The sequence below is a fragment of the Aulonocara stuartgranti genome, assembly GCF_965226115.1.
Source record: "Aulonocara stuartgranti genome assembly, chromosome: 20".
Classification (NCBI taxonomy): Eukaryota; Metazoa; Chordata; class Actinopteri; order Cichliformes; family Cichlidae; genus Aulonocara; species Aulonocara stuartgranti.
Genome location: NC_138956.1, coordinates 32,178,475 through 32,201,816, shown reverse-complemented (window position 1 = coordinate 32,201,816; position 23,342 = coordinate 32,178,475). Strand labels below are relative to the sequence as shown.

At 38.9% G+C, this 23,342-nt stretch overlaps 4 protein-coding genes across 9 annotated transcripts in view; 1 reads left to right on the top strand and 3 right to left on the bottom strand.

The window, feature by feature from the left end:
- vwa5b1 (von Willebrand factor A domain containing 5B1) overlaps positions 1-4,902 on the bottom strand; it is a 35,186-nt gene extending 30,284 nt beyond the window's left edge. For 3 of the 5 annotated variants that reach the window (XR_014273684.1, XM_082518345.1, XM_082518348.1), the window contains exon 1: positions 379-802. The gene's annotated coding sequence lies outside the window, so the exon portion shown is untranslated. Of the gene's footprint in view, positions 1-378; positions 803-2,600; positions 2,911-4,593 lie in introns of those variants that run through there. The other 2 variants (XM_082518347.1, XM_082518349.1) reach the window with 2 other exon arrangements.
- A 134-nt stretch (positions 4,903-5,036) lies between these two features.
- On the top strand, positions 5,037-15,357 carry ddx19a (DEAD-box helicase 19a). The gene is made up of 11 exons (XM_082518351.1): positions 5,037-5,226; positions 5,369-5,432; positions 5,539-5,725; positions 5,811-5,903; positions 8,585-8,687; positions 8,800-8,914; positions 9,008-9,185; positions 12,659-12,896; positions 13,745-13,907; positions 14,912-15,103; positions 15,192-15,357. The coding sequence occupies exons 1-11, from the start codon at positions 5,170-5,172 to the stop codon at positions 15,251-15,253; spliced, it is 1,452 nt and encodes a 483-aa protein (XP_082374477.1). The 5' UTR covers positions 5,037-5,169; the 3' UTR covers positions 15,254-15,357.
- A 1,089-nt stretch (positions 15,358-16,446) lies between these two features.
- Positions 16,447-17,709, bottom strand: ubxn10 (UBX domain protein 10). The gene has a single exon (XM_082519985.1). The coding sequence runs from the start codon at positions 17,464-17,466 to the stop codon at positions 16,819-16,821; it is 648 nt and encodes a 215-aa protein (XP_082376111.1). The 5' UTR covers positions 17,467-17,709; the 3' UTR covers positions 16,447-16,818.
- Positions 17,710-18,701: 992 nt separating this feature from the next.
- Positions 18,702-23,192, bottom strand: cptp (ceramide-1-phosphate transfer protein). 2 transcript variants are annotated; one of them, XM_082519984.1, is made up of 3 exons: positions 23,093-23,192; positions 22,825-22,954; positions 18,702-21,287 (listed from the first exon to the last, which is right to left on the bottom strand). In XM_082519984.1, exons 2-3 carry the CDS (start codon positions 22,947-22,949, stop codon positions 20,765-20,767), a joined length of 648 nt encoding a protein of 215 aa, XP_082376110.1. In that variant the 5' UTR covers positions 22,950-22,954; positions 23,093-23,192; the 3' UTR covers positions 18,702-20,764. The 2 variants fall into 2 exon arrangements, with proteins under 2 accessions (XP_082376110.1, XP_082376109.1); XM_082519983.1 differs by having other exon boundaries at positions 23,123-23,182.
- Positions 23,193-23,342: the final 150 nt, after the last annotated feature.

Here is a 23,342-nt window from a genome sequence, read left to right as displayed (position 1 = left end):
GCTATAATATGTGAAACATATGTCAAATGCATCCCTCATGGATGACATGAAGTCATCTCTCCATCTCTCTCTGCTGCTCTTCTGTCTCCTCTGTCACAGACTTCTCCACTTCAGATGATAAATCAGCATGGTGCAACATGTAAGGATTGGCACAATTTGTTAAGATTTTGAGGAGTTTGAGAAACTAACCTGAAGCATAAAATAAAATTTACTATCAGTAACTTCATAGCACCCGCCCAGCAGTATATAAACTCCATCATGCTAGCTAGTACGCAGTACCAGTTATTCTAAGCGCCTGTAAAAAGTCAGCACAACGAAAACAAACTACAACTAAACTTGGTTTATATCTGACACAGACAGCAGGTCATAACTTCTTGCCTGAAGTTCAGTTCCTCTGCCACTATGAACGGCGGCCGCCTCGGTCTCTCCTCCTCTTGCCTCCCCTTTCCCTTATCCACCTGCTGGCCTCCACCACTTGCTGATGTTGCTAAATCTGTGGAAGCTATGCCATAGCTACCGCCAAACAATTCAGTTATTTTTACACATTTGGCAGCGTCTGCCTGAAGGGCTCGTTTCTTTTTGGCCCTAATTTTTTCTGCACCTTCTTTCCTTTTTTTTGTTCTCCATTTTCTTTAGTTCGTCTATAAGATTGCTAAACAAGGGGGAGGGTGCATCCGACCTCCTCGGCTGTAATTGGTCCAGCCCAGAGTCGATCATGACCAACTGGCCAATCCAACACCTTTCATTATTTATACCCTTCCAAAAAAAAAAAAAAAAAATCGATCGGCCCATAAAAACAAAAAATCGCCAGCGGCCCACCGGGCAAATGCCCGGTATGCCCGATGGCCAGTCCAGCTATGGCTGCCAAGATTTGACCAATATGAAGCTAGAACATATATTTCTGTATTATCTCTCAAATTTGAACGCTTTGGTGTTCTCTCTATTCTTATCTTTGTTCTAATCTTATATTTTATTGCTTGCTTTCCCAGCAGTAACACTAAAACATATCACAGATTCTTACTAAAAACTAGATCTGAAAGGGGCTACCTAGATGTCAGTTCAGCACAGCACATTTTTTACATGATCGGAGCTTCTCTTTTTTCTTTTTTTTTGATAGGATGCAAAAACAAAACGCCTAAGTTGGCACAGGTGTTTAGGACATTTCAGGAAAAGGTCAGCAGCAGAACACAATTAAAGCACCATCATTTTTTGCAACACAACAGTGATATGCTGTAGCTCGAGAAGACAGGGAACTGCATTGTGTGCTATGAGACATGAAAAAAGAAATTTCACGTGCTTTAAATATACTCGCAAAGGAAAACAGCACTGCTAATTATTTAGGTAAGTATTCAATAAAATTGTGTTTCTTTTGGGCTGTGCTTCATCGTTAATGGTGTCTCCTCCACCAGAAATCTTGGTTATGTGCTGTGAAGGGTCTGCATCTGCTGCATGACCAGAGCTTAGCACAGGCTTGATGGGAAGCATTGTGACGAAAGCAATATCCATAGAGACAGCTCTGCTTGCTTGCCTGCAGACTGACCAGTAACATCTCCAAGTGTGCATTCATTTGTGATAGAGGGGCTGATTGCACCTTTTGGTCACACAAACCATAAAATCGTATAAAAATAAAGTAAATTCAAACTTCAGGCACAACATCCACACTCTCTGACTACATTGGACGCTCGTGAGAATCACAAAACAGATTTGATTAGTATTTGAAATTGTCCAACTAGGTTTTAAGGTGCCACATGGTTGTTTATTGCGAAGAAAAGGTCAGAGATGCATTTGTGTTCGTCTGTCTCAACACTGCCATCATGTGCTCAGTAAACCACTGACTGAGAAGGAATACACACACACACACACACACACAAACACACAAACACACACACACACACACACACACACAGATAGATAGATAGATAGATAGATAGATAGATAGATAGATAGATAGATAGATAGATATTTTTATACATACATATATGTCACTCTATAGATCAGAAAGTGAAAAATCAAGACTGCAAAAGATTCATTTTCTGTTATTGAAATGTCAATCTAAGAAACACTACAAGGAGAAATCACATCAACGTATATTTATAAAATCACAAGTTACTTGGAAATAAAGCATTACTGTCATGGAATAGGTTCTTATTCTTCAAAAGTCAATTTAAAAAGCTTCACTTCAGTGCGCCTAGTGAGCATCTGTCTCTTTAGGGTCCTCACTTTATAGTAATTAGTGTTAAAAAGTGGCAGTCCCAGGATGCTTCTCTCCTGATTGACTCAGTCACATGAATCTTCCAGCCACACTCTGGGGTTTGCCATCAACTCTGAACATTTTCTATCAGCAATGCAAGCGTCCTCTGAACTCATTAGTGTCGAATCAGAGAGCGGATGCTGTGGAAAACCACCTGTTGAAACGCAGTCTGTTTACACTGAGACGCAGCACTGGCAGTTTTAATCATCATCACACTGGCTGACCTTTTTTCTTCATTTAAAACAAATGACAGGCTTGTTTGAGATGTGGGCCATCAGAGAGACACTCTGCAGCATGAAAACATATCTGATATGCAGATCCCCTTTTTTTTGATCTCTCATTATCTTACCTTTCATTTGCGTTAACTTGGCATGCAGTAAGCTCCCTCTCGCTCTCTCTTTTTCTCTCTATCAGAAGTCCACTTGTCGTGAAAGATATCCTCCTCCTCCACCTCTCTCAGATGCCCCTTTTTTGTTCTCTCTCTGTGGCGTAGAGGAAATAGGAGTGTGGCCACAGGTGGTGGAAACTACACATGCAGCGGCCACAAGAAAGGAAGGGTAGCTGCTGCAGCGGCTCAATCAGCAACATGTGGTTGCAAAAACTGTTTCATTTATTCTCTCCTCCTCCTCCTCCTCCTCCTCTTCTTGACTGTGTGGACGCTGGAGTTTCAGAGAGAGACAGACAGAAAGAGAGAGAGGGACTGAGACACAGGGTCCAAACACCCCCCTTCCCATCCCCATTCAAAGCACCACCCACTCATTCAAGCCCTCGATGACAGTGTGTTAGGTATCCTCTTTAATAACATGAGATCAGTGCCTGACATGTACTGTAACACCAGGAGCAGAGAGGTGGGAAATACAGCGTTACAGGTCTCCCTCATATCACCTAGAATCTCTCCTGTGGTGCGATTGGAAAGCCCTTAATGTTTTTAATCCAGTGTGGGCGTTTGGCTGTCTCTCTGTTTTGCGATCACTCTGTTACATCCATCTGTTTTCTGCTTGAGGTTACCATGACAATTAATATGTCATTATAAAATCATTTTACTATAGTTGCAAACATGTAGATCGTTGTCTGTGTGCGTGTGTGCGTGTGGGTTGGCTGAAACTCAACATCCGCCTCCAAATTGAATTAACCTGCAGCCAATAAAGCTCCCTCCTCCTCCCCCCTTCCCTCGTGCTTTCCTTTCTATCTGTTTCTCGACCTCTCTTTCTCTATTTCTCACATCCACATGGCATGAATGGTAAAGGAAAACCCCACGTCAATCCAGAGCTTTTCTTTTGCAAAAATAAAAACTGCTTCTGTCATCTTTCAACTTGATTAATCCTTCAGTTAATCGTTTGATCTATAAGATGTCAGAAAATCCCAAATGTTGGTTGCTTATTTTGGCCACTTTCTAAAGACACAAGATACCAAAAAAATAGGCAAATCCTCACACTTGAGAAGCTGATAAAACCGTCTCTAGTTTTGCACTGAAAAATTATTTAAATGACTGACTCATGAATTAGAGGAATCGTCCATCTCACACATGTAACTGGGTCATAAATTACATATTGTTATAATTACACAAAATGTGTTCTAAACCCCAAACTGTTCCTGGTATACTTGACTTTTAGGACCTCCAAACCTGTAATTATCTTCATTATCAGTTAGAGCCCCTCCTCATCCTTTTCTTCTTCCTCTTTGGTGCAACCCTATAAATTTGGGGTACCACATTGGCCTCTCCCCTTTTCTACAGTTCCCCTGTGGGAGAGGTTGGTGTCATTTCTTTTCCAACATTAATTACATGTATCCACCCTGATGTTTCTGATTCCATTCATCCACTGGGGCTGAATGGAAGTCCCTGGGAGCCTATCCCAGCTGCCATAGGACAAGTGATGGGGTACACCCTGTACAGGTTGCCAGTCTGTAGTAGGGCTCATGAAAAATCAATTTATCAAAAACATAAGTAATTTGTAAACCAAAGTGCATATAATTGGTAACTGCAGACTTGCTTTACGGTCGTTTCGGTGTGAAAAAAACCCTTTAATATAAACATGTAAATTTAAGTGTCTTGAAGTGCCCTTAATAGCCTATACGGATTAAATTAACATTAATTTAACAAGGATCTTTAGAAAATATGGATCTTTAGAAAATATTTAAATAAAATTTAAATATGTAGTGCGTTGCCATCTATTTGTAAACTTTAACACGAACCTTAGCTTGAAAATAATGAATGTTACTTTACATTAAAATAGTCGCATTTAGTAAACTAGCACTAAAACATTACGTATGTAAACACACGTTTACGTTATAAAGTGCTGTATTTTTGCATTTAGCAGTTTAAGTGATAAAATTTAAAATACCTGTCGATGCGCAGTAATTGGTTGCATCTTCTATGAAGGGTGTGTCAGTAAGTTCATTGTGGTGCATTCACGTATCACTCAGAAAGTGCGTAAACGTATCGTGGCTTGTATTTAAGCGTTAAAAGTTCAAAACAAACAAACGAAATGTTTCTCCAAACTTGTGGAAAAAATTACTTTCTTGTATCACACACAAAAAAAAGATGAAAATGGCGCAGTTACTAGAAATATTTATCACATTATAAACTATCTGTGGATGGAACTTGATTAAAAGCTCTCTCACACATTTTACCTAAAGAAACGTCAAAGAATTGGCTTCAAAACGAAAAGCTGCAAAAGCACCACTACTCAGCTTGTTTTTGCTTTGATTAGTTGCGTCTGTGGGCTGAAGTTTTAATATAGTCAATATTTCCAACGCTTGTGAATGCGACACGCGTGGTCCAGCAGCAGGTTGCGGTTGGTTCAGGTCGGGACAGCGGCGCGCTCACGCACATCGCTCATGCTGACATCAAACTTTTGCACAAAAAGAAAAAAGGTTGCTCGTCTCGGAAAAAAAAACTACACAAAAACTGCCTGAAAATGTCCCAAAACTCTTGGGCAGCTGCAGTGGATGTTCAGGAGGCTACATCCTCACAGGTAACTTTTAAAGGTTACCCAACAACTTCCAAACTGTTGGGTCAAAACGCGTGCTAACTAGCTAGCTTAACGCTGACTTCGCTGTCACTGCTGCGTTATTTGCGCCAAAAAAATTTCAAACATATTTTGTTTTTTTCACCAGCTTGACTTTTCCAAAAAAGTCAGTGGAGTTCGTGGTCCACGCAACGTGATAGGAGACATAAACGGTAACTTAACTATTCGTTTTTCCTCCTTAAAATCACATCTAACTAAATTAACTGCTAACTTATGATTGTGCTGTCATGGTGGTTACTGGTATTGCCACCTGTGTAGGGAATATCATGCCCGTGAAGGCCGGAAATGGAGGATGGGGAGAGGAGCGAGTCAACCTGGCCGAACAGTCTCTGCTGAACAAACTAATCCGCCGCTCACTGGTGAGGAACAGAAACCAGGTGGAGGTCCTGCAGGCGGACCCCAACTCTCCACTGTACTCGGTGAAGACCTTTGAGGAGCTGAGACTGTGAGTCTGCAAGGAAAACTTCCATCATGCTCGTTTGCTTTGTGTGTTACTTTTATAAAATTACCTTATTTTGTATTTTTAATAGGAAGCCTGAGTTGCTGAAGGGGGTGTACAATATGGGCTTTAACAGACCATCAAGGATCCAGGAAAACGCTTTGCCTATGATGTTGGCACAGCCGTAAGTCTGTTTATAAAAAAAACTACGTTTCAAATTTGTATTTGTTGATTTACACGAAGTTCAAAGATACAAGGGAATTCCATTTAATTTTAGTGTTTGTTTGTTTTGTCCAGTTTGTTGAGCTTGGTGAGGCTCTGGTGGAGATTCTTGTTAATTATATGAGGCCGTGAGTGATAATGAGTAAGCTGCCTTCTCAAAGTGTTGTTTTATTGTATTTGCTATTCTGAACCTCTTAGATCTTGCCTTTGACAAGTATCCGAACATCAAAACAATAAAAACTAAACTGAAATGGCAAATTCAGTTGAAAACAAAATGAAAATGGGACTAATGCTGTTTTAACCCTGCCTCATATTGGTAACATGTCCAGGGTGTACCCTGCCTCTCGCCCAGTGGTAGCTTGAATAGGCTCCAGCCCTGCCATGACCCTGATAAGTGGAAGAAAATGAATGGAAAAGGAAAATGACTACTAGTTAGAAAATGCAACACTATAATAAGTCAGATTTTTAGTCATCTGTTTTAGTAGTGAAGGGAGAAATCTGTTTGATTTATTGACTGAAAACAGTTAAGTTGTTTGAGGGGAGAATCCCAAGTATCTGTCTGTTTTAAATTCGTAAATGTTACAGTAGCGTGCTCTTTTAAAATTTATAGTAGTTTTTTTTTCTCAGTAAATTATCAGGTTGATAATAATGGCACTTTAATGGACATCTCTTTGCTGTCATCTCAACAAATGGTGTTAAGGGCGTACAGTCATAATTTCCAGTGGCCAGAAAAAACGTGCACTGTGGTTTTTCAAGTGGTTTACATTATTGTGTATTTTGCATTATTGACCACTTTTAGGGCTGAGAAACGGTTCCTGTGGGGTCCTGTGTTAAATGTATTTTTCTTTCACTTTTCTAATCATATGAAATAAATAAATTACTACATTACAGCAATTAATAACTTAAAAATAACACACTTCATCAGGGGAAACATGGGGCATAGTGATTTTTAAAAAAAAATTACCTATTTTTAATACTGATAATTGCTCACTTAGAAAATTACACCACCAAAAGACATGCTGGGTAATGCTAGTTGGCTAGCTGCCCATTGTGCTGGCACAGCTGTGAGTTCATATTCACTAATTTTGAATTTGTGCCAAAACAATTAACTTGATAAATATTCTAAGAGATTTATTTAACAGCAATTTTAAGTTATTTCAGAAAAATGTTAACCATTTGCCTTTTTTCATCTTAAAGATGTGTGTGGATGTCACACTTGTGTTCATTTATAATGGTGCCTTGTGCCAAAAAGTTACACTATTTTATTTATATTTTAATATTTAATTACTCTTTAACAGATCCTTGCATATAGGAACCTTAAATTAACAAATGCTGTACAGACAGTCTAGCAAAATGCATACATACAGTTGGCCATGAAAAAAACAAAGTACATAACTGTTGCCACAATTAATGGAAGACAACTGTTTAAAATGTTTCTTAAAAACAAGAGCAGATGGAGTAAATAACAGGCTGGATCTACTTCTGCTGCCTTTGGGAGACTAAACCTAAGCCCTGATTGAAACATCTGGAACTCAACATGTAAGAGAAGCTGAGGTTCCAAAACGATGATCTGTGCCTTTGAGAAGCTCATACAGATGCAAAAAGTCATTAAGGGCACAGCTTGACAATTCACCCCCCAAGTTTGCTTCTATTTTTAAGACTTCCAAACCAGCAAATCATGGAAAATTAAATGACCGAGTCGAGAAAAAAGAATAAAATACTTGTTTAGTGTCATGGCTGCATAAAAGCTTCACAATTATCTATAAAAGAACAACCATTTTCTTTTTTGCATATAGTGTACATTGGCCCAAAATTTATACCTGCTACCATAATGGTATGTGACTAGTCAACTGGACATACATACTTTTCTGCCCTTATTAGTCTTTTATATTGTTTTTACTTTATTTATATATAAAGGTGGTTGTTGGTTCTGATGTTAGGATGGTGTTGCAGGATGGGCTCAAAAAAAATTGGGTTAAAATCTTGTGTGTGGCATTAAATAATGGTATCGAATAATTTCCTGGGTATTGGTATTGACTTTGAATTCTAGTATTGTGACAGCACTGCTTTTTTGCCTCTGATAAATGCTGTTAGCCGATTTTGACGAATTCAGCGCTGTTGGACTGGGACACTTTGCGAATAATCTCCCATAAGATGTGGAAATGTAATACAACTGTTTATCAGAAGGAAATGGTAAATTATAGGACACTCAAGCCCAACATTAGCAGGCATTATTTTGTAAGCCTATAACAGCTTGTTGTTGTTTAGTCAGCTTGTTGTCAGCTGTTACGCGATGAAAGGGTCACAAGTCTAATCTGCTGACAACAAATAATTGAAACAATGGTGGGAATAAATAAACATGTTTATGCACATTTTTTTGTGTGTTGGAACCCTGGCTTCAGCAGGTGAGGCTTGAGGACATGGGGTATGTTTTGGTTTTTTTGGTTTTTACTTAATAAAACTTTAGTTTGTGATTTTTTTTTCTTTCTTTTTTTTTTTTTAAATGGACTTTTGTCCTGTTGTAATGATAAAAAAAAAAAAAATCTAAGCAGTCAAAATTTTAAAAACCCTTTCAAATCTTCAGCACATCGGGTTTTTCTGTGATTTATTCATTTCTTCATGTCTACTTTTTTCTGCTTTCAGACCTCAGAATCTGATTGCACAGTCGCAGTCTGGCACAGGTAAAACTGCTGCATTTTCTCTGGCCATGCTCAGCCATGTAAACCCTGACAATAAGTGGACTCAGGTAAGCAGAACATCCTCAGAGTATCACAGCATTTTCAATCTCTTGAGACAGCTGGTATCCTTTTATCAGACCCTGAAATGTATTCACTAGGTCAAAAAAAAATTTCTTTTAGTGCCTTTGCATCGCACCGACGTATGAGCTCGCATTGCAGACTGGTCAAGTCATTGAGCAAATGGGGAAATTTTGTCCAGATGTGAAGCTGGCATATGCCATTCGGGGAAATAGAAGTAAGAATGTGATAGTGTTTGTACTCTCTTCTGAAGAAAAGATTTCTAGTCACCAGTCTGTGTTCACTGCGTGACTCTCTGCATTGTGTTCAGTGGAGCGAGGAGCCAAGTTGCAACAGCAGATTGTCATTGGTACACCGGGCACAGTCCACGACTGGTGCACCAAGTACAAGCTCATTGACCCCAAAAAGATCACTATGTTTGTGCTGGATGAGGCTGATGTGATGATCGCCACCCAGGGCCACCGGGACCAGAGCATTCGAATCCACAGGTGCACTCCTTTCGGTCTTTATGTTCATATTTTTATTTCCAGAGTTTTACAATAACAAACACTGGCTGGTAAATATGGCATGCAGTACAGTTCACCTGAAGCAGGTTTTTAATTGCTTAGTATTTGGTGCCATAATCTATAATGTCATAGTTCATTTTATCAGTCATAGTAGGTTCAGCTTAACCAACAAAAGCACATCAGGTAGGTACAGTGGGGCAAAAAAGTATTTAGTCAGCCACCGATTGTGCAAGTTCCCCCACCTAAAATGATGACAGAGGTCAGTAATTTGCACCAGAGGTACACTTCAACTGTGAGAGACAGAATGTGAAAAAAAAATCCATGAATCCACATGGTAGGATTTGTAAAGAATTTATTCGTAAATCAGGGTGGAAAATAAGTATTTGGTCACCTCGAACAAGGAAAATCTCTGGCTCTCACAGACCTGTAACGTCTTCTGTAAGAAGCTTTTCTGTCCCCCACTCATTACCTGTATGAATGGCACCTGTTTGAACTCATCATCTGTATAAAAGACACCTGTCCACAGCCTCAAACAGTCAGACTCCAAACTCTGCCATGGCCAAGACCAAAGAGCTTTCGAAGGACACCAGGAAAAGTATTGTAGACCTGCACCAGACTGGGAAGAGTGAATCTACAATAGGCAAGCAGCTTGGTGTGAAAAAATCAACTGTGGGAGCAATCATCAGAAAATGGAAGACATACAAGACCACTGATAATCTCCCTCGATCTGGGGCTCCACGCAAGATCTCATCCCGTGGGGTCAAAATGATCATGAGAACGGTGAGCAAAGATCCCAGAACCACACGGGGGGACCTGGTGAATGACCTGCAGAGAGCTGGGACCAAAGTAACAAAGGTCACCATCAGTAACACACTACAACGGCAGGGAATCAAATCCCGCAGTGCCAGACGTGTTCCGCTGCTGAAGCCAGTGCATGTCCAGGCCCGTCTGAAGTTTGCCAGAGAGCACATGGATGATACAGCAGAGGATTGGGAGAATGTCATGTGGTCAGATGAAACCAAAGTAGAACTTTTTGCTATAAACTCAACTCGTCGTGTTTGGAGGAAGAAGAATACTGAGTTGCATCCCAAGAACACCATACCTACTGTGAAGCATGGGGGTGGAAACATCATGCTATGGGGCTGTTTTTCTGCCAAGGGGACAGGACGACTGATCCGTGTTAAGGACAGAATGAATGGGGCCATGTATCGTGAGATTTTGAGCCAAAACCTCCTTCCATCAGTGAGAACTTTGAAGATGAAACGAGGCTGGGTCTTCCAACATGACAATGATCCAAAACACACCGCCCGGGCAACAAAGGAGTGGCTCCGTAAGAAGCATTTGAAAGTCCTGGAGTGGCCTAGCCAGTCTCCAGACCTCAACCCCATAGAAAATCTGTGGCGGGAGTTGAAAGTCCGTGTTGCTCGGCGACAGCCCCAAAACATCACTGCTCTCGAGAAGATCTGCATGGAGGAATGGGCCAAAATACCAGCTACTGTGTGTGCAAACCTGGTAAAGACCTATAGTAAACGTTTGACCTCTGTTATTGCCAACAAAGGTTATGTTACAAAGTATTGAGTTGTATTTTTGTTATTGACCAAATACTTATTTTCCACCCTGATTTACGAATAAATTCTTTACAAATCCTACCATGTGGATTCATGGATTTTTTTTTCACATTCTGTCTCTCACAGTTGAAGTGTACCTCTGGTGCAAATTACTGACCTCTGTCATCATTTTAAGTGGGGGAACTTGCACAATCGGTGGCTGACTAAATACTTTTTTGCCCCACTGTAGATTAGCCTGCTTCTGGCTTATTGTGGCCAGTAACTTTATTTCCACCAAAGTGGCACGAATCTTCACTAAAAATTTATTCAGTTGCCAGTTTTAAAAATAAAAGATATACCTCTGAACTACAGAACCTGTTGTTGGTGTTGAAAACACAGTAAGAAGACAGCACTGGTTGATGCCACAGTGCAGGCGTTCCACTCACATTTGTACTTAAATATACATGCACGTGGATTTTACTTGTGGGAGAGAGATGTGGGAAAAAGGATTCGGCTTAGGCAACTTGTGCTTTTCTCAACAAAGTTTCATAACACAGCGGGAATGAAGATGATCCTGTTGTATTTGAAGCTTCTCCTCTTAAACACACATGGCAGTCTGCAAAGAGCCAGCATTATTACCAAGATAATAGTGAAGGTGGACGAGAAGAAATATTGTTCTAGTCTACAGCATCAGTGCTTGTTCCTAAAATCGCAATGAGAACATCTGTAAATAAGTATTGTTTATTGAACCACCTGTGTGAGTAGAGGAGTCTTTTCACCTCCTCCCATACACCTTTGATTTCCTTCTTGCGGCGACAAAGCTAATAAAGAACAAATTAGAATAAAAACGCAGTCTTTAAATCTGATGTCACAAAATGCTTTGCGAGAGCTGACAGCAGTTTTCCCTCTGTGTCTGTGTGATAACCTGAAGCATGCAGGGATGAGTTTAAAAGGGGTCATGGAGAGGACTTCACATCATTTAAAACTCATTAAAGAGCGAGCAGAGACGATGTAAGCTGGCAGCCAAGTTAACATGATATCCGCTATATTTATATCTGCATACAATCCTATCGTTTTAACTTTTTCTTAAACAGCATTTTTTGCTTGAGTGTCAGTGAAAAGATCGCTTCATATTTAAACTTGTTGAGCAGGTGGCCCATCAAAGTGGAGATTGATAATAATATATACATGCATGCATACATATATAAAGTATGATTCACAGCAAAAAGGGCAAGCTAACATTTTTAGATGTGAGCCAAGCAACATGAAGACTTTGTTCTCACAGGAAGGAACTCTTAAAGACCAGCATACAAAAAATAATTTCTTTTAATCGTGTTATGTTATGGAAGCACAAATGTAAAATTTTCCACCACAGTCCTCTTTTGATTCTAATTGTAGTCACAGTGAACCCTTCTGTTCGACTCTGGAAATCCCCTTTGTCACTGGCCTCAGATTTGCTGCATGTGTTTTTGTGAGTGCGAGAGGAGAGGCTGCAGCTCCACCATGAACTACAACTTTGTCATTTTTATTAATTTATTTTTTACTGCTGGCATCATCAGCCTTTTCTTTGTTGATTAATATATTTTATTCACACATGCCATCTCTGTATTACATTTAATAGTTTGCACAGTTTTGAACCCTGCAGTACCAGCTTCAACGTGCTGCTCTGCTTTCCACTAAGATCAGTCTGGTTTATCTCAGGAACCTTATGTTTCTTTTAATGTAAAAATGTACTACAGGGAACACTTGTTAATCAGTTATATCAAAAGCCACATTAACATTCCTCCGTCTCAATATACCAATGTACACACAACAATAAACTGAAAAGAGAGGTCTAATGACTTAACATTCTTTGTTGTTTGTTTAAACAAGTGTTTTTTGTCACACTTTGTCTCCACACTTATGCAGACAGCTGCCGATGAACTGTCAGATGCTCTTTTTCTCTGCAACATTTGAGGACTCTGTGTGGAGGTTTGCAGAGCAAATTGTTTCTGAACCTAATATAATCCGGCTAAAGCGTGAGGAGGAGACTCTGGATACCATCAAACAGTTCTATGTGAACTGCAAAGAGAAGGAGGACAAGTTCACGGCACTCTGCAATCTATACGGGGCCCTTACCATTGCACAGGCCATGATCTTTTGCAAGGTAAGTCAGGTGTTTTCAAAGCTGCTTAACAAAAACTATGATTTAATGGTTTTAATTTGGCACTGAAAGCACTGTAACTCGTGAGAAGGAGAGAGCTCACAAAAAGAAGGGTTTTATGTCAGTAAGTTAGTATCCTAAATTTTAATCTACGGATAAAGTGTAGCTGAAGACACCAGTACTAGTAGTAGAGTAATAGTGCATGATGAGCCCCGAGTTTATTTGGCTGCAAGACACGGTGTTTTTGTTGACAGAGGAAATATCCTTTTTTTCAGGCTGTGGTTGCTTGTAGCTCTAGGTAGGAAGCTGGAGCTTAGAAAAAGCAGACTCGTGTGACCTTTTCACTTAATAAATGATCAGTTTTAACTCACCTGGCTGAAGGAGCGATGAGCTATTAAAGCTAAGGGGTAAAAAGCAAAAAAGCCAACAGTGATCCCGGGATTCAGTCAACCTATCCCCAGGGCCAGCCAAACCTGGCACCAGGCAGGGTGTAGAAAAATGGGATGTAGAGGACCCACCTGTGCCTCTCCCTGCTTGTCCGTATTAAAAATGACCTGTTGAGTGGTGCAAATGTTGGTATATGTCAGTGAATGAGATGTAGAAAGTAAGTATGACTGTGTGAAAACTAGAGTGCTATTAAAATTGAGGGGAGAAATGTGACACAAGCACAACACTTTTGGTCAGCACTGTTCATCAACACCCCCCCCCCCCCCCCCCCCCCCCCCACACACACACACACACACCCACCACCACCACCCCACCCACCCACCCACCCAAAAAACCCCAAACCCTTAGTGGCTAAATTGTAAGTATGAGTGGTTATAACTTCTTTTCTTACCCTCTTTCTTTAGACCCGAAAGATGGCTGCCTGGCTGACAGAAAGTCTGACCAAAGAGGGCCATCAGGTGGCATTGCTAAGTGGTGAAATGACAGTGGAGCAGCGAGCTGCTGTCATTGAACGCTTCAGGAGCGGCAAAGAGAAAGTGCTTGTGACCACGAATGTGTGCTCAAGAGGTAAGAAGGCTATTAAGTGAGAGTTGATTGCCAATGATTGATACCAATGGTGGTAAGTGTGCACCCATTAATGTAGAGCTAGAGGTGGACACGTCTATTTTAAAGTGAGGCAGATTCGGTTTATTAAAATGTTTATTATTTAATCCATCAGTGGGGAAATTGTCTAAAACCTTTTTTTTTTTTTTTTTTTTTTTATATCAGTGAGCCAGTGTAGATCACTTTAACCACTGTTGATCCCTGAAGTCCATGTCCATCAGCACTAGGGCTGTGCGATATGACCAAAATCTCATATCCCGATATAAGACATCTATTGTCCCGATAACGATATAAATCACAAAGATTTAACATTTTCTGTGAATCTCGGGCAGCTTGACTTGCGGAAAGTGTTTCCAGCTGGGCGTCGTGTACCTGGAGTCGAGTGTTTTAAAAAAAACAGATTTATTAAAGGATGCATTTTTAGACATAAGTTGCACCGGCCGCTGTTTTCTTTGAGTATTTATTACATAGCGTGCTGCGGAGAAAAGCCTGTTCTAATGTTTGAGTCTAAGGTTTATTTTTTAGCACCTGACGGCTCTTTTTTGCTTCTCATCCATAAATACTCTGCATACTCTTTCACATGATTCAGGGTTTTGTTTTTTTTTTAAGTCTCAACAGGATCTTGAGCTTTATTGTGAAAGGTTTATGTGGAAAATAAACAAGCGGACAAGCGAAGGTTTTACCATCGTTGTTGCTAACGACAGTGCATAAAAACAGGCGCTTGTCCGTCCGTAGTGTGGTTATATAAAATATAAGCGAAAGAGAGAACTTTAAGAAATTAATATAGTCACTACAATGACCATCAAAATGATGAAAAAATATTGCCGTAAACAGTTTATTTTGCGACACCACAAAACAAACAATAGCGTAAAATGAAACAATAGGCTTTTTTATATCGTCATCCGATATATATCGTTATATCGAACAGCCCTATCCAGCACTTACTATTTTGCTTACATGGATTGCAGGTATTGATGTGGAACAGGTGTCTTTGGTGGTGAACTTCGAACTCCCAGTTGATCTGGACGGGAATGCTGACAATGATACATACCTTCACCGCATTGGCCGTACCGGCCGTTTTGGCCGACGTGGATTTGCTGTTAATATGGTGGACAGCGAGCACAGCATGGACATTATAAAACAGATTGAGATGCATTTCGGTATGTTCCATTTTTTTACTCGAGCTTGATACAATTGAGAGAATCCAGATCCTAATGACGCATCCTCTTTTTTTCCTTTCACCTACAGACAGGAAAATCATCAAACTTGACACCTCCAATCTGGAGGAAATGGAGAACCTGATAAGCTGAAGTTGCAACAACCAGACATGTTGCCTAAAATGTTAATGACCCCCCTTCCCCCAAGGATTTATTGTTTGCACTTTTATTGTTTACAGATGCATGCGTGTGTTAACTGTGCCAAACAAAGTTTGCACTTTGATTTTGTTTGCCTTTGTTCACTGACGTCACCTTAAAGCATACAGGAGTGTTGGATTGCAGTGTTCTTTCATTTATTTGTGCAGTGAAATATTAATGTAGTTAGTATAGATGTTTGCATGACTTGAGTTTGATCAATTATCCTTGAGTGGCTTAAAGCATTTTAAAAGTTTAAAATGCCTGTCTTACTGTAGCGGGAGTCATAATTTCATGTGAGGATGTTGCTGAGGTTTTTTTTTTTTGTGGATTTAAAAAAAAAAAATCTTGTTAAAGCCTGCTGAGAAGATGACTTAAAGTTTAAAAAATAAGTTAATAAAAAGAGAGACAGAGGGAGAGACCTGATAGCTTTTTCCCCCTTTAACTTTACTGTGTGATTGTTTCAATAAATTTTCCAGAGTTGGCACAAATGGTATTATGAGTTTGTTGAAACACATTTGAGCATAATTTTATTTAAAATGTAAAACTGTATTTTCAGTTAAGCAGACTAATTGACTCACTTTGGTGTTGACTACCATTTCTGTGAAGTCAAACACACAAGCAATTTAAATGGATTCAAAAGTTCTCTGGTGAAAAACTCCAAGTTCCTTGGCGTGGTTCTAATAGCTTACATTTTAATGAGTACACCTGAGTAATAAGGTTTTGATGATGCCTTCAGGAGCAGGCTGTACAATTCCAGCTTGCAAAATCTTACTGAAGCAATTAAACTAGTAAATATCATTTAGTGGGATGTGAGGCACCCTGAACTCTAAATATAAACGGTATATACTGCAGACATGAATGTAAAACTTCTACCATTTTACTTTGTCATTAAACTTATTTTTTTGGAAGATGTTATATTTGCTTGCCCATGCCATGAACTGCCTGGAAAAAGGATACATTTTATTAATTTAAATTTAATCAAATGATTCAAAAGATTACTTTCCTCCATTTAATAATAAAACTTGATTATGATAAGTTAGTTTTAATGAACACTTTGGGAAAACAAATTGAAAGGAGCTATACTAAAATTTATTAAATGTAGATTGCAAAACTGAGCTTTTACATGCGTAAAGACCACCTAAATCATTTTTGAGAATCAACGTCGTTGTGAATATTTTATTTTCCAAATATATAACCCCATTTGCTCATTGAGCTTCCAGAGTTATGAAACATTTATTTATACATCCTGAAATGTATATAATCTCAAAGTACTCTGAAGAATCACAACTCCGTGCAGGTTCATGAACACAATGCAGAAAAACATCTCTTCTGCTACACAGATCCTGAGCACGAGAAGTTTAATTTTACTTGAGTAAGGTGCATATTGGACGAAGTTTGGCATTAAAAATCTTAGAGGCTACAGATTGGTGCGAAAGAAGCCTTTTAAACTTTGCACAGTGAAGTTCAGATATCCAAGTGAAGCTACAAAATGCACAGTTACAGACCTCAAAGAACACATATTACTCCTGTCCCCCCATAGTGTCAGTTTTCTGAGAGATGCACAGCACGGATCTGTTAGGAATGGCACACTGTGCCAGAGTCATACGCAGGTCTCTAAAGGTCCTGCGTGGCACCTCCATGGTCTCAATGCAAGCATCTTCATACCTGGTTCCAAACCTGGCCTCTGCACTGGCTTTCACTGTTAGCAGAGTGTGTGTGGGGTCAAAGGGCTGCTGAAACCTCCTTCCGCATGGAGCTCTTACAGCAAGAAGCAAACTGCCACTGCCAGCTTCTGCCGTTGAATCACTGGGGCTGCAGACCTTGGTCACATCATCACCATCCTTTGCTAGGTTAAGGTTGTACACGTCTTTGTGCAGGCTCACCTCTGACTGCCTTCTCTTCTCTATTGACGGAAGGACTTTGTACTTGTTTAAGGACTGTGGCGGAGCAGCAGGAGTACGCTGCAGCATGTGCAAAACTTCCTCTTGGCTCAGGTGGTTAGCTTGCAACATGACGGGCTGAGACCGGGAGCGAAGGTTTCTGTCCGGCCTGCGGAACTCAGGAGACCCCGGCTCCCTGTGGATGCTGTTCGCCTCCCCTGGATACAGTGAGCTGTCTACAGCAGGTCTGCTTCGCCCCTTAGAGGATTTTGGCCTTGTTAGATGCATCGAAGATCCGCTGCTTTGAAGATTTCCAGCTGTGTTTCGGCGTAAGTGCTTTACAAAAAAGAGTAAAGAAAGTTTATATTGTTCTAAAGGCTATGAGCACAGCTTTTAAAAACTATCGCACTGGTTAAACGTATAAATGTACGCTTCCGTAGCCGGTCAACAAGTTAAATTAGCGTTTGTGCGCTTTACTTCCCAGTTTGGGTATTAAGTCCTTTCTCAAGCGTCAGCAACGTTGCCATGACACTCTGGTTGCCTTGACAACCTGTGGTTGGAGAGTGGGAGTCCCCTGCTGTTGGAAACATGCAACTGCAGCTTCATACATTAATGCAAACAGAAGGTGGCAAGCTTATTTTATTGTTTAGTGAGCTAAAAGCTAAAATTAGGTTTGAAAACGTGTTCACTATAATCAAAACCAAAACTAACTGAAACAATAATGTGTTCTCACAAAACTACCTAAAATAAAATAATGTAGGAAAAATATCCTTAGCCTTAATCATCAATCAATTTTCTCTTTTCCAGACCATTCTCTGTGGTGTGGGAAAATCCCAGCAGATCAGCAGTTTCTGTAATACTCAAATCAACCCATATGGCACCAACAATCATGTCATATTCAAAGTCACTTAAATCACCTTTCATCCCCATTCTGATGCTCAGATTGAATTATAGCTGATCATCTTGTCTATATGCATAAATGCATTTAGTTGCTGCCATGTGATTGGTTGAGTAAACATTTGCATTAATGTGTAGATGAACAGGTGTACCCAACAAAGTGGCCGGTGAGTGTATTTAGTCTCATAGTAATGATATGTGTTCATTTCTGTCACCTTCAAGATGCTGTTTAAGGACAGTGAGATGGCTGCACTTACAATGACTTATTTTCTAAAATCAAAAAAAATCACATGACAAAGTTTAATTCACAAAATAAGAAACCTTAAGTACATCCTTCACGGCCAAACGGGAACATCTGTCTTTTTTCACCTGCAATGTTTATTACATGTTTGAGTGAATAATAACACAGAATACAGAACATGCTTGTTCCAAATACAATGCTATATTCTATCATAATATTTGTACATTAATCATAAATCAATTCATAATGCAAAACATTTGTTCATGTGGACATAAATAAACATTTGCATGTAACAAAAATACAAATCTTCATTTAACAAGAAAAAACCTAAATCAGATGTGTAGTAAAACACTGAAGTGATATGAATTTATGGAAAACAACAATGTACAGAGTTAAACCTTTTTAATCAATGATTTACAACATGCTGTTTCCCAATTAAGTATGTTTGTCCATTTGCATTTGTAATATATCATCATCCCATATTTATGGAATATTTTGTAATATATCTAAATAGAAAGGTCATTAATAATGATTACCAGCAACAGAAGGTTCAACATTTTAACACTGGATTAAATACTGCATGGCAGCTGAAAAACTGACGTAACAGTTTACTTTATTCCATACAATTTTCATAATTGGTATACCTCACTATTATTCATTATTACTTTGTGTCATGTTTCCCCAATTAAATGTTTGGTCTTTTAAGCATTACAAAATATCATCATCATGCCAGTAAATAACTTTTCTGTTAATCCTCTTAAGATATTAAATCTCTTCAGCCTGTTTTCATATCTGAGAGCCAAACATTTGTTCACTTCTAATTAATTTGTCATTTCATTGTTTCTTCATTACTTCTTAATGCTGAAATCTCAAATCCAAAATGCAAACTTGGTTTATTTCCTTTGAATAAATGTTGTTGCAAAAACAGCAGCTTTAAACGGGAGCCCAAGACTTCAGGGACCCACTGTAGTTCCCTTCATATTTTTAAATTAATTTAAAAAAAACAAAACAATCCAGAGCAGCTATTCCCAAACATGACCACAATGGAAAACTGTAATTTGAACATCCTCCATCCGAAAACTTCAAGCAGATCAATATTTCCTTTTATTTCATTAATTCAGATTTTCTTTTTTAAATCAAAGTAAAAAGTGTTACTGAGGTTAGAACAGTCACAATGAGATCAAATGAGAACATCAAAGAATGAGTGCAGAAATTCCAGGGTCTGTACTACTGAAGGAGTTAAACAGTAAATGATAACAGTAAATAATTTATAACAATAGATGACTGAATAAAAACAGAACGCAGCATTTAATAAATTAACGGAAATTAATGGAAAAGTTATATATAGTGGTCCTAATATGGAGCCCTGGGGAACTCCTTGAATAATAGGAGACAAGGGAGGGCAGACCAGACGAAGCGACACAATGTGTGCTTACAAGTAACTTAAAAATCAACTTACAGCATTCCCAGGTAAAGCAGTGTTGTGTAGTCCATTTATTAAGGTGGTATTGTAAACTGTATGAAAAGCCTTTTAGAATTGAAGAAAAATACATTGTTTTGTATTGTTTGTAGTTCTTTGTATCAGTATTGTCATTTACGCTTTAATAGAAGTAGTTATTTTGCCGTGTTGTTTTCTAAATCTTGACTGTTGGGAGAGAATTGAAAATTGAAATTCTGTCTAAAAACTCTTTTAGATTTTAACTTTTATTAATTTATTGTCTAAGAGTGTTTCTCCAGCAGCTTTACTTAAAAAAAAAAATTCTAACTAATGAAGGGATTTAAGGTAAATTCAGGATCAGTTTCTTTTTCAAATACCGTATAAAGATCTAATTGCAATTTTAAACTAAATTAAAAACCAAGTCAAAAAGTCCTTAAGGATTTAAAAAGAAATAATAAACTGATTTTTATTATTTAAGATTGGTTATTTTAGAAGAAGGATTTTATTCTGTTAAATATTATAAGAATTAAACCAACAGGATCTTATCCTACATGTTTAACCTTCCTCTGAGAGATGGCTGGGCTCATTTACTCAGAAAGATTGATGGGTGGATGGTCAAAAGTTTAAAAGGTGCAGCTTTTTAAATTATATATTTCTGTCTAAAAATGTAAAATCTTCAAAATCTGAGTTAACTACAAACAATATATTAATATTAATTAATATACTGTAAATGATTGCTGACCCTAGACTGGGAACTGTTGATTTAAAAGCAAAAGATGAGTTAATAAAAATACATTCAAAGGTCCATTACTTGGAGGAAAATGTACAGAATTTTATGTTAAAACATGTATACAGTAGTTTCGAAATTAATCTTAGTGGTATTACAGCTAATTATGACAATCCTTCACCAAGCAGCAGAAGCATCTTGTTCAGCAGCCTTTCACCAAGGACAAGTTACAAATATTTAATTATATAAAGTATGACGTGTCAGATATTAGCACTTCTTGCTTCTAAGGTAAATCAAGCATGTTATGTTGAGCATATAGGTCCTCTGTGATCTGGTACACCTCAGAGATGAGAGGTAGGGCCTCCCCCAGCTTGGCCACAACCTGCTCAGGTGGGCCAACATTCATTACTTCGAAAAAGGTTTGGCGGCCAGGAAGCACGAGGAAGGCCATGCCCGCAGCCTTACGGATCATCCACGGATGGTGCTGGGCGAGGGACTCGTTGTAGGCCTCTGCACACAGGGCAGATGTTTTACTGTCTTCTGTGCTGGTGCGCAGGCGATCCAGGAAGAGCTCCAGCCATCTCAGAGCGCGGTGGAGCCTCAGCAGAGTACGACAGCCAGACTCTGGGTGGCTTCCTTTCTTGTTCACATCCACGAGATTATTGTCCAGTTCGTATTTTACCATCGACTGCACAGTAGCATAGTGAGAAGCGTTCTCACCATTCATATAATTCACAAGGATCTGGATCTTGCTGACAGCATCCTTAGAAATGAAGCCAAAGACACTTCCCAAGCTGTTCAGAAACCTATTACAAGGAGTAAAAACACACTCAGTTAACACCTGGGTGTCCTTTTGGTCTACTATTACGGCAGTAAATTCTAAATGCCTGCAAATTATAATCGGTTCAGTTCACATGAGAAATTCCAAGAATTCACTCACAGACCAGAGCTGAAGCTCAACTCTTTCCCTTTTATGCTGTTCCTGCTGCAAAAATATTTCATACTTTTTACAATAAAAATGCAACATTTATGAAAGCCGCTGCAATTTGAATTTCAATTATAATTACAAATTCCAGTCATTTCTAAAATATTATCAAGATGCAGTTATTGTGCCTCAGCCTGTTTCGTAATGCTATTGTGTTGCCTTTGATTCCTTTACTTTCATTTTTTCCTAATTGAAAAGAGTCCAAACTATACTCTCTGTCAAAACTCTCACTATACAGCTCTGGTATTTGTTTCTTTTTTCTATTGGATCTTTTAATTGCTCTTATATAAGAAAAACATGGAGCTTTTAAAGGGGAACACTCATGCTAGCATTACCAGCTTTGCAAATACTTGTCGGCCTGCTTCTGTCATCACATTTTATTGATTTTTTTTTTTTTTAAAAACCAGAAAGTCCACTGAGAATAAAATCTCTTTTTCCACAGAGACCTAGCCCTAGCCAAGAAGGCACACTATTACCAGGAATATGATTCTGGAATCAGTCTGTAGGTAAAGTAGACCCTTTCATATGCTATAACCTGTTTTGATCAGCCACCTATCTCAGCCTGTGATGACCCTTGTTTCACAGACATTTGACTGTTGTAGTTTTGCAATTGAAACTACAATATAACTTTCAATACAATCCAATTTTATTTATTTAAATCACAAAAAAAAATCACCTTAAAGTGCCTAAAACTATAAGGTACAGTAATCCTACAATAATACAGAGAAACCCCAACAATCAGACAACCCCCTATGAACAAGCATTTTGGCAGCAGTGGGAAAGAACATTTCCTTGTAACAGGAAGAAACCTGTTAAAAGGGAGAACCAGGCTCAGTCAGGGGCAGCCATCTGGTGCAAGCAGTTAGGGCTGAGGGAAAGGAGACATGATACTGAGGCACAAAGTTGGAATCAGAAAACAGAATTGAACAAAAGGGGGGTTTGATTTCAGGTTATACAATTTATTTGTTTTTGAACAGAGCTTTAATGTGTTTTTCAAATCTGTGGATATCTCCTGTAATTATGAAGCTGCAAGGACTCATAAAATAATTAATTAAAAAGAAAATTTTAGCCTATCCCTATGTTCTTTGAGGGTCTGTAACCTGGAAAGTTTTCATGGCATGAAGGTGACACTTTTTTATTCATTAAACATACGAAAGTTACTTACTTTTTTTTTTTTTTTTTTTTTTTTTAAATAGATGAAGAGTCAGCTGGATCAGATATAAATCTCAAGACTTGATCTTAGCTTATAGTAAACGCTCTCTGTCCTACATTTACCTTGCTGTGATCTGCTCGCCTTACTTTACTTCTACACTGATGTAAGAACACACAGAGAATATTTGGACCACCAAACCACTTACTTTACAAGCCCACGCCATCCAGCGACGTACTGTTCTAGATAGACTTCTTTATTTTCCGACAGACACAACTTAAAAGTGTCTAGGACCTCCTGGAGGGAGAACTTCTGGTCTTCTGAGCCTGCCATGGTTTCTACCAGGAAGTGCAAATGACACAAACAGGCACGTAAAAAATGAATGAAAAAATGTATTTCGGGGCTACAAACAAACCGGAACTGTGTAAAAATGTAAGCCCTGTGGTAAACGATCAAGAAGTGAACTCGTCACCTACAAGAAAAGTTAAAATTGAAAGGAAAATTACGCATTTCTTTTTCTCGACACCGTGCAGCGACAGATCCTGTCTGTTCTTATCTGGTTCTACTGCGCAGGCTCTAAATTGGCGACTTTATCTTCAAAATAAAAGCAAGGGAAATTTGTACCTTGATTGCTTATTAGACTTGTTGAAAGAAGTTATTATAACCCAAACCATGATCCCGCCGCACTTAAACAAATAGTTTTGTTGCATAAACGTCACTGATGTG

What these genes read in the sequence shown, in the direction of transcription:
- ddx19a (XM_082518351.1), top strand. Translation starts at nt 5,170, where the DNA reads ATGTCCCAAAACTCTTGGGCAGCTGCAGTGGATGTTCAGGAGGCTACA. An exon ending in ACCTTTGAGGAGCTGAGACT is followed by an intron (nt 5,726 to 5,810) that starts GTGAGTCTGCAA and finishes TATTTTTAATAG; the next exon opens with GAAGCCTGAGTTGCTGAAGG. An exon ending in AGGCCATGATCTTTTGCAAG is followed by an intron (nt 12,897 to 13,744) that starts GTAAGTCAGGTG and finishes CTCTTTCTTTAG; the next exon opens with ACCCGAAAGATGGCTGCCTG.
- ubxn10 (XM_082519985.1), bottom strand. Translation starts at nt 17,466, where the DNA reads ATGCATCTAACAAGGCCAAAATCCTCTAAGGGGCGAAGCAGACCTGCT.
- cptp (XM_082519983.1), bottom strand. An exon ending in GGATGGCGTGGGCTTGTAAA is followed by an intron (nt 21,288 to 22,824) that starts GTAAGTGGTTTG and finishes TCCTTGTAATAG; the next exon opens with GTTTCTGAACAGCTTGGGAA.